The sequence below is a fragment of the Phyllopteryx taeniolatus genome, chromosome 1 (genome assembly GCF_024500385.1).
Source record: "Phyllopteryx taeniolatus isolate TA_2022b chromosome 1, UOR_Ptae_1.2, whole genome shotgun sequence".
NCBI lineage: Eukaryota > Metazoa > Chordata > Actinopteri > Syngnathiformes > Syngnathidae > Phyllopteryx > Phyllopteryx taeniolatus.
In genome coordinates, this window is record NC_084502.1 from 13,469,761 (window position 1) to 13,484,003 (window position 14,243).

The 14,243-nt window shown below is 44.9% G+C and overlaps 1 protein-coding gene across 6 annotated transcripts in view; it reads left to right on the top strand.

The window, feature by feature from the left end:
• camta1a (calmodulin binding transcription activator 1a) overlaps positions 1-14,243 on the top strand; it is a 358,960-nt gene that overhangs the window by 194,857 nt on the left and 149,860 nt on the right. For all 6 annotated transcript variants that reach the window (XM_061773510.1, XM_061773500.1, XM_061773518.1 and 3 more), the window contains exon 5: positions 12,241-12,376. In XM_061773510.1, coding sequence (XP_061629494.1) covers positions 12,241-12,376 — 136 coding nt within the window. The remainder of the gene's footprint in view (positions 1-12,240; positions 12,377-14,243) is intronic.

A 14,243-nucleotide genomic window follows, 5' to 3' on the forward strand; every position in this document is an offset into this window, starting at 1 on the left:
AAGTTGTGTAGGCCACTAGCTTGTCTTTACTGCTCCTGCCCAGCAATACAATGGGTGCCTTGACACCTTCACCGCTCCCATCCTCTCCTTCATTAGTTTTCTCCCTTCTCCTTCCCCTCCTATATGGTGTCTGGTCCCCTCACCCCTTCTGGAGACAAATGAGTGACAGGCCTCCTCCTCCATAAAAGTGCACTCCTATTCTGACACGCTTGCACCAAACAGAAACTCGTGCGAATAAAGCTCGTGGCACGAGCATCATTGGGACAGTGGTACAAAATGTCAGGGAAAGGTTTTTCATTTTCTCGTGCACACGCCCCTGAATACGGCCGCTGTCGGATATCCTGCAAAGGCGAGAACCCTCTGCTGTAAGTGTGAGGATATACAGTATGTGAGCGTGGGGCTAAATGTCAAGGGATGATGTAAATTTGCACGATTGCTTCCAGAAGTAGTTCGTCACAATGACAATGCTGAACAGATCAGAGTATGATTGTCCTCTAAGAGCAGCTAGCAAGAGATGTGCACCGGAGTCATGTACCCGTGGGCTGCTATTTGATCTAGGATCAAATCTTAGTCTCTCTTTGCTCCATGTTTTATTTGGACCATTCCAGTTTCGTTCACATGACATATCACAGAGGGAACTAGTGCAGAACTCCATGTTTCCCTGAGTCCTTTATAGTCGCACATCATATCATCTCAAATTAGCGGGACCATTAGTGACACTAGGCCGGTGTGAATTTGGTAGGCTAACCCTTGCAGCAAAGGACAAACTCCACAAACGCATCACACCATTTCAAAAGAAAACTCTCATTTCGAAGCAATCAGGGAAACATGTATGGATGGAGCCATAATATTTTCCAAAAAATCATGAATACAATCAAAAGACTTCAAATGCCGCTAAAAATGTTACCCCGACACACACACACACACACACACTCTTTATTATAACTAAAGACCAGGATTATATTCCAGGTTGCGGCTACTATTATTTCATTACGAATGGTGTCAGAAGGGGACCGTTCCCAGTTGGAAGAACCCTTGGAAGAGGTGACCAAAGAGGTGCAGTCGGATGAGTGCTATATGGGGTGGTGTTGGGTGGAACAATCTGCCACTACAGTTGTGGATGAGATGTGGCGGCCATTCCATGGCTCTCTGTTGTCGTCACATTCACTGTAAAGTCCAGGGTTCCCATCCAAGTTGTACTCCAACTTCGATTTCTGTCACAGATTTCTCGTGTTTTGGGTCCAGCTTCTAGTCAGATACGTTTGCTCAATTGCTACTTTGTTAGATGATGTCACAACATTCAATAATTCCAATGAGCCGAAAGGGTGTACGTTTAAAAGCAGGAATGAATCTGTCTGGTTGAATTTGATATGAAAGTGTGGACCAGTCACTGTGATCTGAACCAAAGCGCATTGCCATGTTTTATTTTCATTGTACAAAATACTCTTCACACATCCTGCCTGGTTTCTGGGTGACAGTAGTAGTGGCGCTCCCTTCTGCTCCCCCCTCCACATCATTGTTCAAAGAAAACCCAGCTGAATATATTGTTGGAAAGAAATATGAGCAATTTATGATACAGTAGTAAGTGCATGCACCACAGTGATGAATAAATCATAGATCCCATTCAGGAGAAGTCTCCCTTTTCCCAATCTGTATATGAGGCTCAGAAGCATACTCTTCTCCCAGTGTTGACTGTTTCTTTTTACGACTAGCACCACCAACCGTCACTCACCCAACTTCTCAGCGCTGCACAGGTGACTGATGAGCGGGCGTGTCAAAGATAGGGAAAGCGCTCAATCAGCCTCCATGTAAAAGCTGCTGGAGGGTGTGTGGAGAAGTGACGTTCTGTACCAGACTGAGGATTTTATAGTGGTGGGAGAGGAGGGATGAACCCCCACCACCTTCTCTGGTATTGTTAGATGCTCTGTAGTGCGTGTGTGTGTGTGTCTGTCTGTCTCTCCTCCACTCCAAGCTGCTTGGTTCTGACGGCAGTTTGTGTCTGCACATAAACACTGTAAGTATGTCCAAGGAATAAGAGGAGAGAAAAGAGAATGGCCGTGGATCATTTATGGTGGCGAGTGTGTTGAAGTGATTTACTGTGCGAGCGCGCCATGGTCCGCTGAACTTAGAAAATGAGCAGGCAGAGGTAGCCATGATTGGAGGTGCGCCTGCCTCTCTGACTATTTTATGAGCGTATTCAGATGTGTGCACGTTTGAGCCATGTAGATGGCGGCGGGAATCAGTAGCTGGTACAGAGGTAGATAAACAAAGCGAGACACACGCGGTCTATCATCTTCATTGTCTGTATATAGCCTATTAATGTGCGCGTGTCTGCTCAGGAGAAGTGGAGGTGACTTATGCTCACTCAAGTGTGTGCGTGTGTGTGTGCGTGAGTTGAGGTCAGAGCCCCCGCTGATGCATTATCGGCAGAGCCGAGTGATCTCAGACATGCAATGCTGGAATGTCTGAGAAATATTGAAGTCAAAGCAAATTAAAAGGTAAAGGGAAATAAAGGTTTAGTTGCAGAGACTGACAAGTGCCATAGACATTTTACCGCAGCTTCCGTTATCTCCATTAAAGCCAATCATGAGCCGGTACGTAGTTACTTCATCGCAAACTCGTCACTCATCACGTATGTCCTCAAACATGGCTGCAGCAGTTATTTCTCGTTAACTTGCTGCTGTTATAGCTTCGCTTGTGCTTGAAAACGAGGCTAAAATCAAATAATTCCATGAAACGGTCCAAGAGATAAGATTTTACACAATTCCGAAAAAATGGAGTCCCTGTCTGCTACTCCAGGGCTGAAGTCAGGGAAGGTTAACTTTAAGGCCTTGCAACTGTACATTGAGGAACGTTGTCCTTAAACTGTTGGACTATTTTCTCACGTACTAGTTCACAAAGAGGTGAACCTCGCCCCATCTTTGCTTGTGATTGACTGAGCAATTGAGGGAAGCTCCTTTTCTACCCAATCGTTTGATGAGCTTTCCTCAACTTTTTTGCCACCTGTCCCCCCAGCTTTTTTGGAACGTGTTAACGATTATTTGCTAAAAACAATCAAGTTGATCAGTTTGAACATTCAATATCTTGTCTTGGTAGTGTAATCAATTAAATATAGGTTGAACATGATTTGCAAATCATTGTATTCTGATGTCCCAACGTCATTGGAATTGGGTTGTAGATAAAGATGGATAAATGTGTAGCATTTGTTTGTTTGTTTTTTTCCCTTAAATTAATTATTCCAAATTCATATGTAAGTCCATGTCATTTATTGAATATTTTCTATTTAACGATTTTGCTATTATTAGTCATATTATGATAGTATTTTTAACATTTAAAATGTCAACAAAATGTATAGTCTGTCATCTGTTAACACCATCGAAAAATTAAGCTTCCCAATATAACTATATTTTGGTCTTTTTGCTGCAGTCGAGCTGAGTTCTCCAGACTCATGCTGTTCCAGCATTAACACTGTCATTGGCATAAAACAAGGTCAAGCAAGTTTATTTATTGAACACATTTATATCAGGCAACCCATAGTGCTCCATGAAGATAGGATAAAACAAAGAGGTGAGCGAGAACATAAAAATAATAAAATGATCAAAGCGTGGTTGGAACAATAACAACAAGTGAATAATCAGCAAATAATGAAAGAAAATGAGTTAAAAGCGTCTCTAAATTTCAACTCCCCCGCTGATCAGCGCTTTGCTTGAGATTTTAACCACTGATAGTATTTCCTGTTTGGACTCAAATGACTTTCCGTTTACCCTTTTATAGTGGATATTAATCAGATGTTGAAATGTGCAATGGAACAATTGTCGTTACTCTTTAGCTGTTTTGGTGAGAAACTGACATGTGTTTGTTGTCAATAAAGATGCCACAATTGGGCTTCCACTTTCTTAGCTCTGTATCTTCCGTACATATGTAATATTATGTGGGGGGGGGGGGGGGGGGGGGGATCTATGCAGTATGTAGATTCAATACAGATAATCCTTCCCAACCAAGCATCGCTGAAAAGGTGGCTTGGGGTCCAATAATTTTGTGTTGACGTCACGTGTGTATGAGACATAGCGTGCCTCAAATTCAATTTCGTCTGCATGGCCACCATCACTTGAGCATGTCTGGTGTCCAGACCCAAAATCCCCCCCACCAGCACACACACGCACACACTTTGGCTGTGGGTGCTGCTGAGCCCCGGGCTCCAAGTAATCCCATGATGTCTGTCTTTGGTAGGTATGGTGACGAGGCAGGGCGCGGAGAGATGCTATTCCCAGGTGAAAGGTGGGATAGGGTTTCTGATTCGCTCCGGCACACTGATAGAGTTACAGCTCAATTCTGAAGTCTCGGCCCTCCCGACTTTAAAATAGGACCAAGGAAGAATAGCTTCTTCCATTCTTCTAAGCTGTCCAGTTTGCTCAGCTTGTACAGCATCACGTCTAACTCTGTAATTCAATCTTACCTTTAACAGTGGAGTTGTTGTTGACCTCATTGGTTCTTCCCACCTCGGTCTCTTCAGCTGCCCCTCGGTTTTGTGCATTTGGCTTCTTTTTGTGGACACGGCAGGATTTTCTGAATAAATCATAAATGGTTCAATAGCTGGCCCGAGATGTGCTCTGTCACTGGGGGGATCAATGGTGGAAGGACAGTGGCACAGTGATGGCACTGACTGGAGAATAGACGGGGGAGGCATGTCGAGGTGATCCATAAACTCAGTCTGGCATGAGGCTGGATGGGGAGGAGAACCCGCCCTTGCCCACATCTTCTCTCTCTGGAGAGAGACTGATGTCAGTGTGCCCTACTTTTTGCCTTCTTCACATAGACAAAGGACAATGTTGTATACAGATGGAGAAGAAGAATTATTTGATTCTGTATTGCTCGTTTTTCTTCCAAACAATGTTTCCTTCATCTTGTGAAAGCAGAATTGTTGTAACCAATAAGAAACTATAAAAGGCAATTCCCCACTTGCCATGTATTAATGAATTTTATTAATAGTGCAAAATGTCATCGGAGTGTAATGCTAAATAATCGACTGTATGTCTACGCATGGACAGTTGGGTCACTCTGTGCGTGGAATAGCATAATTCAAATCCTTAAAGTTCCTGTTAAGTGAATTCAGAGATTTGTTTCTAAATTTTTCAAGATAATTGCTGAAAATGTGCAATGACTGAGAACTATGTAGTGCTCAATTGTGGAGATATAGCATCAACCATTTTTTTTTTCACATTTTCAGTTTTCCTAAATTTTGTTTTTGTTTTTTATTTTTATTTTTTAAGGCATGCAGTAAACTAGCTAGCTATGCCGACACCTCGAAAACGCATATGCCCCTAGGATATTCCGCTAGACGTGGATGCTTTAGAAGCCCTCATTGTCAGCTGTGAGTATGTGTATGACACTTAGAAAAAGGAGAGGAGAAAAAAAAGAATACAACTTTACAGCCAGCGTGTGGATCGGGGCTTTAGGGCAGGGTGGTCACTTTAGAGCGCCTCGTCATTGCGGCGTGGAAAAGCCACGCAATGATGACTCACCAGTGTGATGCCAATTTTCTGGGGTGTTGCAATTCTAAAAAAAAAAATATTTACCCACTGAAACAGTGAGCTTCATCAAAGTTTTTTTCCGTTGCTGTTCTTTTTTTAAATCAAACTTGTATTGGTGTAAATTTGGAAATGATGATATTTCAAAAGAAAACTACTATGTTTCAAATGTTAGTATTATAGCACGTGACCAAAACATAGCGTTCGTGGATACAAACTAGTGGGCACAACAACGATGAGATATTTCCCCTTAAATACATTCCGCAGATGTGTTTTTTTTCGAACCGGTAGCATTTCACAGTATTCGGTACCCAAGAAGTCGCTCTCAGTTTCCAAAAGGTTGTTGACTCCTGCTCGAGACTGTGAACAATGTGTCATTTTGTCTTTTACATACATACAAGATACTTATATTGTCAATTCTTCAATATGCGTAACACATACAGAGGATTGAAATGACGGTATTCGAGGGCCCGCGGTGCTACAAAAGACAAATAAATGTCAAATAATATCAATATGAAAGCTAAATAAACTATAGTATATACAGTATAAAAATTATTCATTGAATGTGCAATATCAAAGGTCAGGTGATGTGTGCAACAGTCAAGGTCAGAGAACCAAGGCAAATAAGACGTTTATAAATTAGATGACAAAACCCCAATGCTGCGCTGCTAAAGTGGCTGGTGCGACCATGAGTCTACTGTGAGTAGACTCATGTAAGTGTAAGTGTGTGTGAGTTCAGGTGGGCAGAGGACAGAAGAGGTAGAGGGGGCAGAGCGGGCAGAGTTCAGATTCCTGAAAGCCTGACGAATAATTGAGTCGGGCTAGTCCTGGCCCGCAGACTCCGCAGTCTCATGCCTGATGGCAGCAGACTGAAGAGGCCGTGTGACGGAGGGGTGGCATCCCCCGCTATGCGGAGGGCTTCGCGGGTGAGGCGGGTGCTGTAAATATCCTGCAGGGAGGGAAGAGAGGTTCGGCTGCCCTCACTATGCGACGGAGAGTCTCGCGGCAGGAAACGGTTCAGTTGTGTCGTCTGCAAACTTGATGAAGAGGTTGGAGCTGTATGTCGGTGTGCTGTCATAGGTCAGCAGGGTAAAGAGGAGGGGGCTCAACACACAACCTTGAGGGGCCCCCCTGTTCAGAGTGATGCTGCCAGTTGCACATTGAAGTCTTGAGCCCCAGCAAGCATAAGGATTATTTTGCACAAGCCTTTTCTGCATCAAAGAATGCACAGCTGCTACCTCCTGGCACACTGTATTAACAGCACGTAACAGAAGGGCACTGCAGAATACGACACCGATAAGCCTGCAGCGCAGGTACTAACATAGTACTTACTGTATGTGTGTAGCCCGGCATGTAAATTCAAAGAACCAAACGATTGGCTGAAAAACAAACTATTGCTATTCTCAATTCAGTTGTTTGAGGAATGTTGATGTGAGCCAGTTAGATGATCTCTATGACTAGGATCTGGCCCTTTTAATATTCTTACCTAACTGATCTGCGAATGGGAATCCTGAAATTCTACATTGTCTACAAAATGGATGACAACCAGTGAAGCTTCCAATTGCCAAGTCTAAAGTCTGACTAGAGCTATCATTCACACAAATGATGCAGAGTCATTTTCAGCAAGTACAACCGAAGTCTGCATTTCAGGGCGCGATAGAAAATGTCTTCACAGCCAAAACCATACACGCTCTTGAAATTCAAATTATTTGTCACCCGTGCGCCACATCAGAGCTCTGAGATATACGTGTTGACAGAGAATGGAGTGGTGTAATCGGCGAACAACATTATTATTTGTGAATGATGTCCCAGTGACGCAAGCTGTGAGCTTTACGTCTGAGGAGCAATGGCAGCTACCCGGAAATGTGCATGAAATGTGCTTAGTGCTATCAGTCGAGCATCACGGCCAGTCACCTGCTTCCCTCCCTCACTTCCTGCAGGGCTACTGTGGACCAGATAAGCGCTACGGACATACAGTACATGCAGTAAACCCACCGTCCACACCCTTGGCCCCCACTAAGCAAGGTCTTGCAAAGGACAGAAACACAGCTGCAAAACTAGAGCTATGGTAATTCATAGCCTCTTTTCTAATTCAGATAGGTGCAAAGGAACATCTGTTTTATGCCGGAAGGCGACGGTCCGAGTTCTGCCGCAATCACTGGCACTTTTTATAGCGAGCAAAAGAGAGGAGGAACACTATCGTAAACGTATCCCCCCCTGCCCATTCTCAATTACAGCACTACATTTCGCTCGGAGAAACAAATATTTTCCTCCATCTGGAGTGCATGACACCGTTTGTTGCATCATTCCTCTCCATCTAGTTCACGTCAAATACACTGATTTCTGAGTGTGACCTTTCAGCTTGTCTATAAAGTGAGGATTAGCGCAAAAGAGGAATAATATGATTTGAATCAAACACCGGCAGTAACTTTCAGCGGATTGATCCGCCAAAAAGTCCCTTAATCATTCGTATGATATGTATAACGAGGCGTTAGTTTGACTGAAGTCAGTGGACCAATGCAGCAAGTTTGCACCGAGGCCTCATTGTCAGTCAGAGAGAAACGTCTGGTCATGTGAGTGTGCGTGCGTGTGCGGGAGAGGGAGAACAGGCTCTGACTAAATCCACAGGCCGTGCCAGATTTACATTTAAAGTAGTTTTAGCAAACGCCCCACTTGCAGATTCATTTTTTTGGCGGGACTGAAGGGACGGGCTTATCTGTGAGTCATCAGTTACGCGCACTGTGTCCAGATAGAAGCGCTGAGGAAGATGACGTGCCATATAATGCGGCACTGTTGCTGAAAAGTCTAATTGCATTATACGTGCACTTGCTGTATGACTGCTCAGCGGGGACCACAGCATATGCGTGTCGGTCCACACATACACAAAGTCCTTTCACACGGGGGATTTATGTTTCACTAGTGATTGACGGGATAAGTAATAGCCAGCATCAGAGTGCTATTGATGTTCCGCCATCCCCACACGGAGCAACAGGGCTACTAGCAACTTGGAGTATGTGTGAGTGCATGAGTACCCAAGGGCAGATTTGTGCCTCATATTTACTCTTAATAGGGTCAGTGTGTATGTCACGCCAATCGCAGGCGTGTAGCCGAGGAGGTGCAAGTGTTGTTGTTGACACACCAGGCTAAAGGCTGAGATTGCTGAAGGCTCCGATGGGTAATTGAGAACAGCGTGTTTCCTCCCTCCCCGAGCCACTTCGGGTCCAAACCAGCTCTCTCTCCCTCTTCCTCTCCTCGTCCACTTCTCAAGTAACACCTGCTGAGCTTGCCGGAGAGAAAAAGAGCATGTATGGTATTAATCAGCCCAGCGGAACATGGGGAACGGGGCAAAGTGGGCAAACAGGGTCACCGAGAGACATGTTTCATTTATCTGGAACACAATTTGATGGACGTCCAGGAGCTCGGAATTCTTATTTAATATAACACAACAGCAGAAAAATAACATATTTACTACACTTAATCAGTTGAGCTGTTTTTTTTTTTTTTTTCTATTTGAAAACAAAATGCTGTGTGTTTGGAGCAACTGTGAACTTAGACTGAGTGTGTGTGCGTGTGCGTGAATTGTAAGAGGGATGCCAGCACACTTCACAGGAGCAAAGCATTTTGGAGGATTCTGCTGTGGGTTCCCCCCTGCTGGTCCGTGTTGGAACACACGAATCAGAAACTCGCTTAACTTTTCTCAGCCCATGAGAAGAGGGACAGGGCTCCCTCGCTTTGGCTTTATTATTACACATGCTGAACATGTCACTAGCCTCATAAAGCCAAGCCCACCCCGCACCCTCCTGTGACTTTCTCAAATGAATAAATGTGATCGAGCGAATGCCATTGCCCGGGTAAATGTGTGATTCCCGAGGGAGTGGACAAGGTCTAACACCACCCGGAGGGTAAAGCTTATTATCAGGGCAAATTCCAAAGAGGAGAGAGGCAGCTGCGGAGCTGGTCCGAGGTCCACATTTCCATATTAATCTGGCACTGGCACAATTTAGGCACCTCAGACAGAAGGCCTTCTGTCACGCTTGTACGATAACAGAGAATTTAGCTTTCCCCTCTCATGTATAAATATGTAGAATTCTGATAAGATTAATTGAATCGACGTGGGAGGAAAGGAGAGGTTGGAGACAGCGGGAGGGAAAGGAGACGCGTAATGTCGCCGAAGCATTCATTTCAGACTGGGTTCGCTATCGCAGAGGGTGTCTGAGCTCGCTCCTCTGGCTCCAAAGTGCCTCGAATTGAAAAAAGCATCTACGTCACGGACCCTCCAGAATAGCTGCAAGAAAAGGTTTTGGCGCCGTGCCGATAAATATGGCGTGGAGCCTCTGACACTGAAGCCTCACCCCAATTTTCAGTGCTCTGGAGGAGATCAGATAGCCCTGTGTCATTTGATTTTCCACCTTATCTCATCTGCGCCCATCTTTTTGTCCCATGCGGGGCTAACGCATTGCTCGTGTCTTTTGAAGGGCAAAACTCTGAACGATATTGGAATAAACAAAACTATCCTGCTGTTCGCCACCAAGTGCTTATGTCTAATGAGTGTCCTTCATTTGACACAAAAAAATGAAAATCTGAACAAGTACATTTTGTGTTTGCAGCTAAGTTTATGACACCGCCTTAATGATGGCGTAAACTACTTCAGAACACAATTAAGATCCCATATAGCCCTACATCTTCCCCTCCAAATGACCAATAAAAATCTGTTTTTTCTGCAAAATATGCAAAGTATTTCAGCAGGTAGGGTGGTGGGTACAACACCATAGAAAACAAAGTCTGGACAGTGACATGAGCTGGCACCATATTGTTGCCCAGCTCGACGTACGTAACATGCAATGCAATGCAAAACGATGGACTATTTGAAAACATTTGCATATATGAAGGATATTTTAAATAAGGACAACATAGGGTTTTTTTCACCGTCAGGAGGGGGCGTGGTGTGCGTTGACGATTTTCAAAAAACATGATTTTTGACACGAAATAAATGAATGATTCATCCATTTGAAGTAATTATGCCAGATTTTGTTTGTTGTCGAATATTTGATTAATATAAGGGTTTATTTCCCACAGGTGTCGTTTTTCAGGAAACAAATGAATGAGATCTCAAGTGAGTGAGTGATGAGTGGAACAGCCTCCAGCCACACAGAAAACCATTTTGTCAAAAATCACCCAAAATAGACTTTTAAAAAGGCCAGCAACTGACTAAAGGCGAACACTAGGCAATGCCCAGAGTGGGGACCCCGGTTGCGTCCATAAACCGTGTGACACGGATTTGACCAATGCTTGGTTTTCTACGGCTTTCGGGTGAGTGAGGATGACATAGCGGGAGGGATCCTTCGGCAGATTCAAGATGGAGACGTGCAAGTGAGAAAGGAGACATTCTCCTATGCGGGCTCAGAGTTGACTGAAGGCAAACATTGAAGTCAGCGGAGGGTGGTATTCAAGACAAAATGTGGGAAAAGGAAGGCGTGTGAGTGGCGTCTCTGATTAGAAAGTGGTGTCTGGGGCCACGGAGGAGGAGGGACTGCGGCGACCTCAGCCTCCCCCTCCCCCACGCATCCTACTGGCCCCTGAGAACGGCCTGAGGAAGTGATTGATGAGTAATACCGAGCTAGACGCACAGCGTGGCCCCCTGAGGCATCCCTGCAAAATGATGCACGGCGTTATAAATAAACATTTGAGAAATAAAGGAAGAAAAAAGCGATGCAAAACAATCGTTGGGGTTTGTTATTATGGAAATTCTTCCTTGAGACAAAAATCTACTTGGCTTTTGTTCTTTTCTTTGATGAGACTTTTTCTATTTAGGTGTGCGTGTGTTGTGGTGATGATGCACGTGAGTGCATGTGAGTGATGAGCTCAAAGCTAACAAGGCCCAGCAGCTGACTGGATGTTTCTCTTTCTCTTTCTCTCGCTCACTCTCACTCCTGCTCATTCACAGCGAGGCGCCATGCACTCTCATTTGGGAGCGCTCCAAATCATCACAGCTGTGAGTGCTGTGTGTGTGTGCGCGTGCGTGGCTGTTTGTGTGTGTGTGTGTGTGAGCCAGAGCGAGTGCATTTGGGTGTTAAAGCGATGCGTTAGTGTGGCATATGCACAGATTCATGATACGGGGGCCGAGCCACAATAGACAAACACACACACACACACACACACACACATCTCTGCACAACTGCTCGCTAATTGTTGAGTGAGTTGTAAATGTTTTATGTTACACTTTCTGCTAATGTTCAACACTGAGCACCAAATGTCTCTGTTACAAATCGAAGCAGAAAGGCAGATCATCATCAAATAGTTACATTATATCACGATGAGCCTCCAGGCTGTGGTCTGGTGGAGGGAGGATGAATTATGAATGGAGAGTGAGGGAGAATCTTCTCTTCGCTCTTGGGATTTCAAACAGCTCAACTCATTTAGGTTGGATGAGTGAGAGATAAAGAAGAACGTCTGACCCTCGTGCATTTTGTTGGAGAGTCACTGAAGCCCCTCGCACGCACGCACGCATCACACACTGATTCCGACATACAAGCTGCAGGTAGCTTCGTTCGTTGCCGGCGCTGAATAACCATCCAAAAAATCGTACCATTCAAGTCACTGGTGCATCGCCTTCAGACCGGTGTCAGGATTTTTTGTACGTTTCCGGAAAGACTGCCTGTGCAGTGCTACGGCTTTGCCTAACAGTTCTTCAATATTTCTCCTCTGTTCTCAGGCCGCAGAATGGGTCGATGATATTATACAATAGGAAGAAGGTCAAGTACAGAAAGGATGGCTACTGCTGGAAGAAGAGGAAAGACGGCAAGACCACTCGGGAGGATCACATGAAGCTGAAAGTGCAAGGAGTTGAGGTGAGTGAGCTGGGATGTAAAAGTGTGGCAAGCGTGTTTTGTTGCAGATGCAGCAAGCGGTGCGGTTTAGGTCCTGTTCAATACGACAATATTGCTGGTTTGATTGTCGGAAGTTGGGAAGGAAACCAAACAACAGACATTCGTATGCACTGTACTCCATCGATATGCCACTTTTGTTCAAAAAATAGGAACTGCGAATACTAATGCAAGGCTTGTATGAGTATTAAGCATTTTCAAAGTGGAGTTCTCCGTATTGCCAGCAGTTTTACAACATTTTGACTGATATTTCAAGAATTTGTGTGAGTATGTAATCCTAAACGCAGAAGATCCTGCTGACTGTATGTAGGGTTTGGGTGTTTCCAAGCGAAAATACACACAGATGATGCGACAAGAACGAGCTTGAGCGAGCGTGCTGTGACGAGACGACCATTACACCTGCTGGAATGATGTGGAAAAGGACCGACACTGTCTGAAATGTTGAAGCCTGTGATACCAGAAGATGGATTCTCAAATGTAAATATTGATACTTTTGATACGCCAGTCATTTGAAAAGAAAAGGGGGTGGTATCTATTAAGAGACACACAGATGGAGCACAATCTCCACACGGCAACACCGGTTGCGTATTGGCAATGAGTCATTGGTGGCCGCCCGCCCGCCCGCCCGCCACTGATGAATGTGGGGAACAATGGAAGCACGTCAAGCAGAACAGTGACTTTTGACACTGGGATTTTTGGCTTTGGTGATACCTGAAACTGTAAAACAACCAAAACAAGACGGAGGAATGGCTTTTAATGGCACAATAACAAGAACTTGAAAGATATCCAAATCGAAACATGTTGGGAGGGAAGCTGACTCACATCGTGGCTCGATTTGAACATCAGTCGCTTCATTCACTCCATGAACTGGGTCATCGTTTCTCGCAATTGCGACATACTTTTTCTACGGCATACCCCGACCCATTCTGTGTTCATACCATACATATTCATACTCTGTTTGAGTGTGAGGTGCCTAAACTCGCCGGACTTCCGACGTATTGGCACTTCTCTCGCTCACAATCGACGTGACAAGCCGAGATTCACCTCTTTATCTTTAGCTTCTGTTCCAAAGCTGCGCTGAACTCAAATCCAAAGCGACGCAATGCCGCCATCTACAGGGATCTGTCGATCAATTACTGTGGTTCACAGACAAGCTGAGCGAGTCCCTCTTCCACGCATACCCACTGAAAAACACAACTGAAGAATGTACACTGTATCTTTTACAGTAAACGCTTGATTACAGTTCACGAATATAGATGTCCATGGCAGTGAATGGAATAATAAAATGCTACACGTCCTCCATTATCCTCTGTTTAATGTATTGCGTTCCTTTTTCTTGATGGGTTTCCATGTTCTCACGCCACACTATTCGCATCTCACCATCTGGCACGATCCAAATTGACCACTCCGAAGCTTACCTCAGCATTCTGAACTTGGTGGAAACGAGGCTCGGATCTGCTGCGAGGCCACCTTTTTGCCATCACTGAGCTCTCCCTCGGCAGTAACGGACACAGCCGCACGCTGCTGTCTCTGAGGAGCCTCGGCGGCAAACAATGCAGCACAACAATAGTTTTCCCTAGGAAACCAGTCGAGTGGAGACAATTGTTTGTACCTTATTAAGACTCTGGATGTTGCCGTTGCTCCGGAGAGCCTACATTAATCTTGCTTGCTCAGAGCAGAACTGAGCAGCGAGCGCTCCCTCACCTCACTCCAAGTCACCTCCCATACAAGCCATAAAACACCCAGTTGTATCTATTTTGGGCTCTCCCTGGCTTATTTCCGCTTGATCTGTGGCGGTGGCATGCAATGTTGAGGCGGCTATGCTGATTTA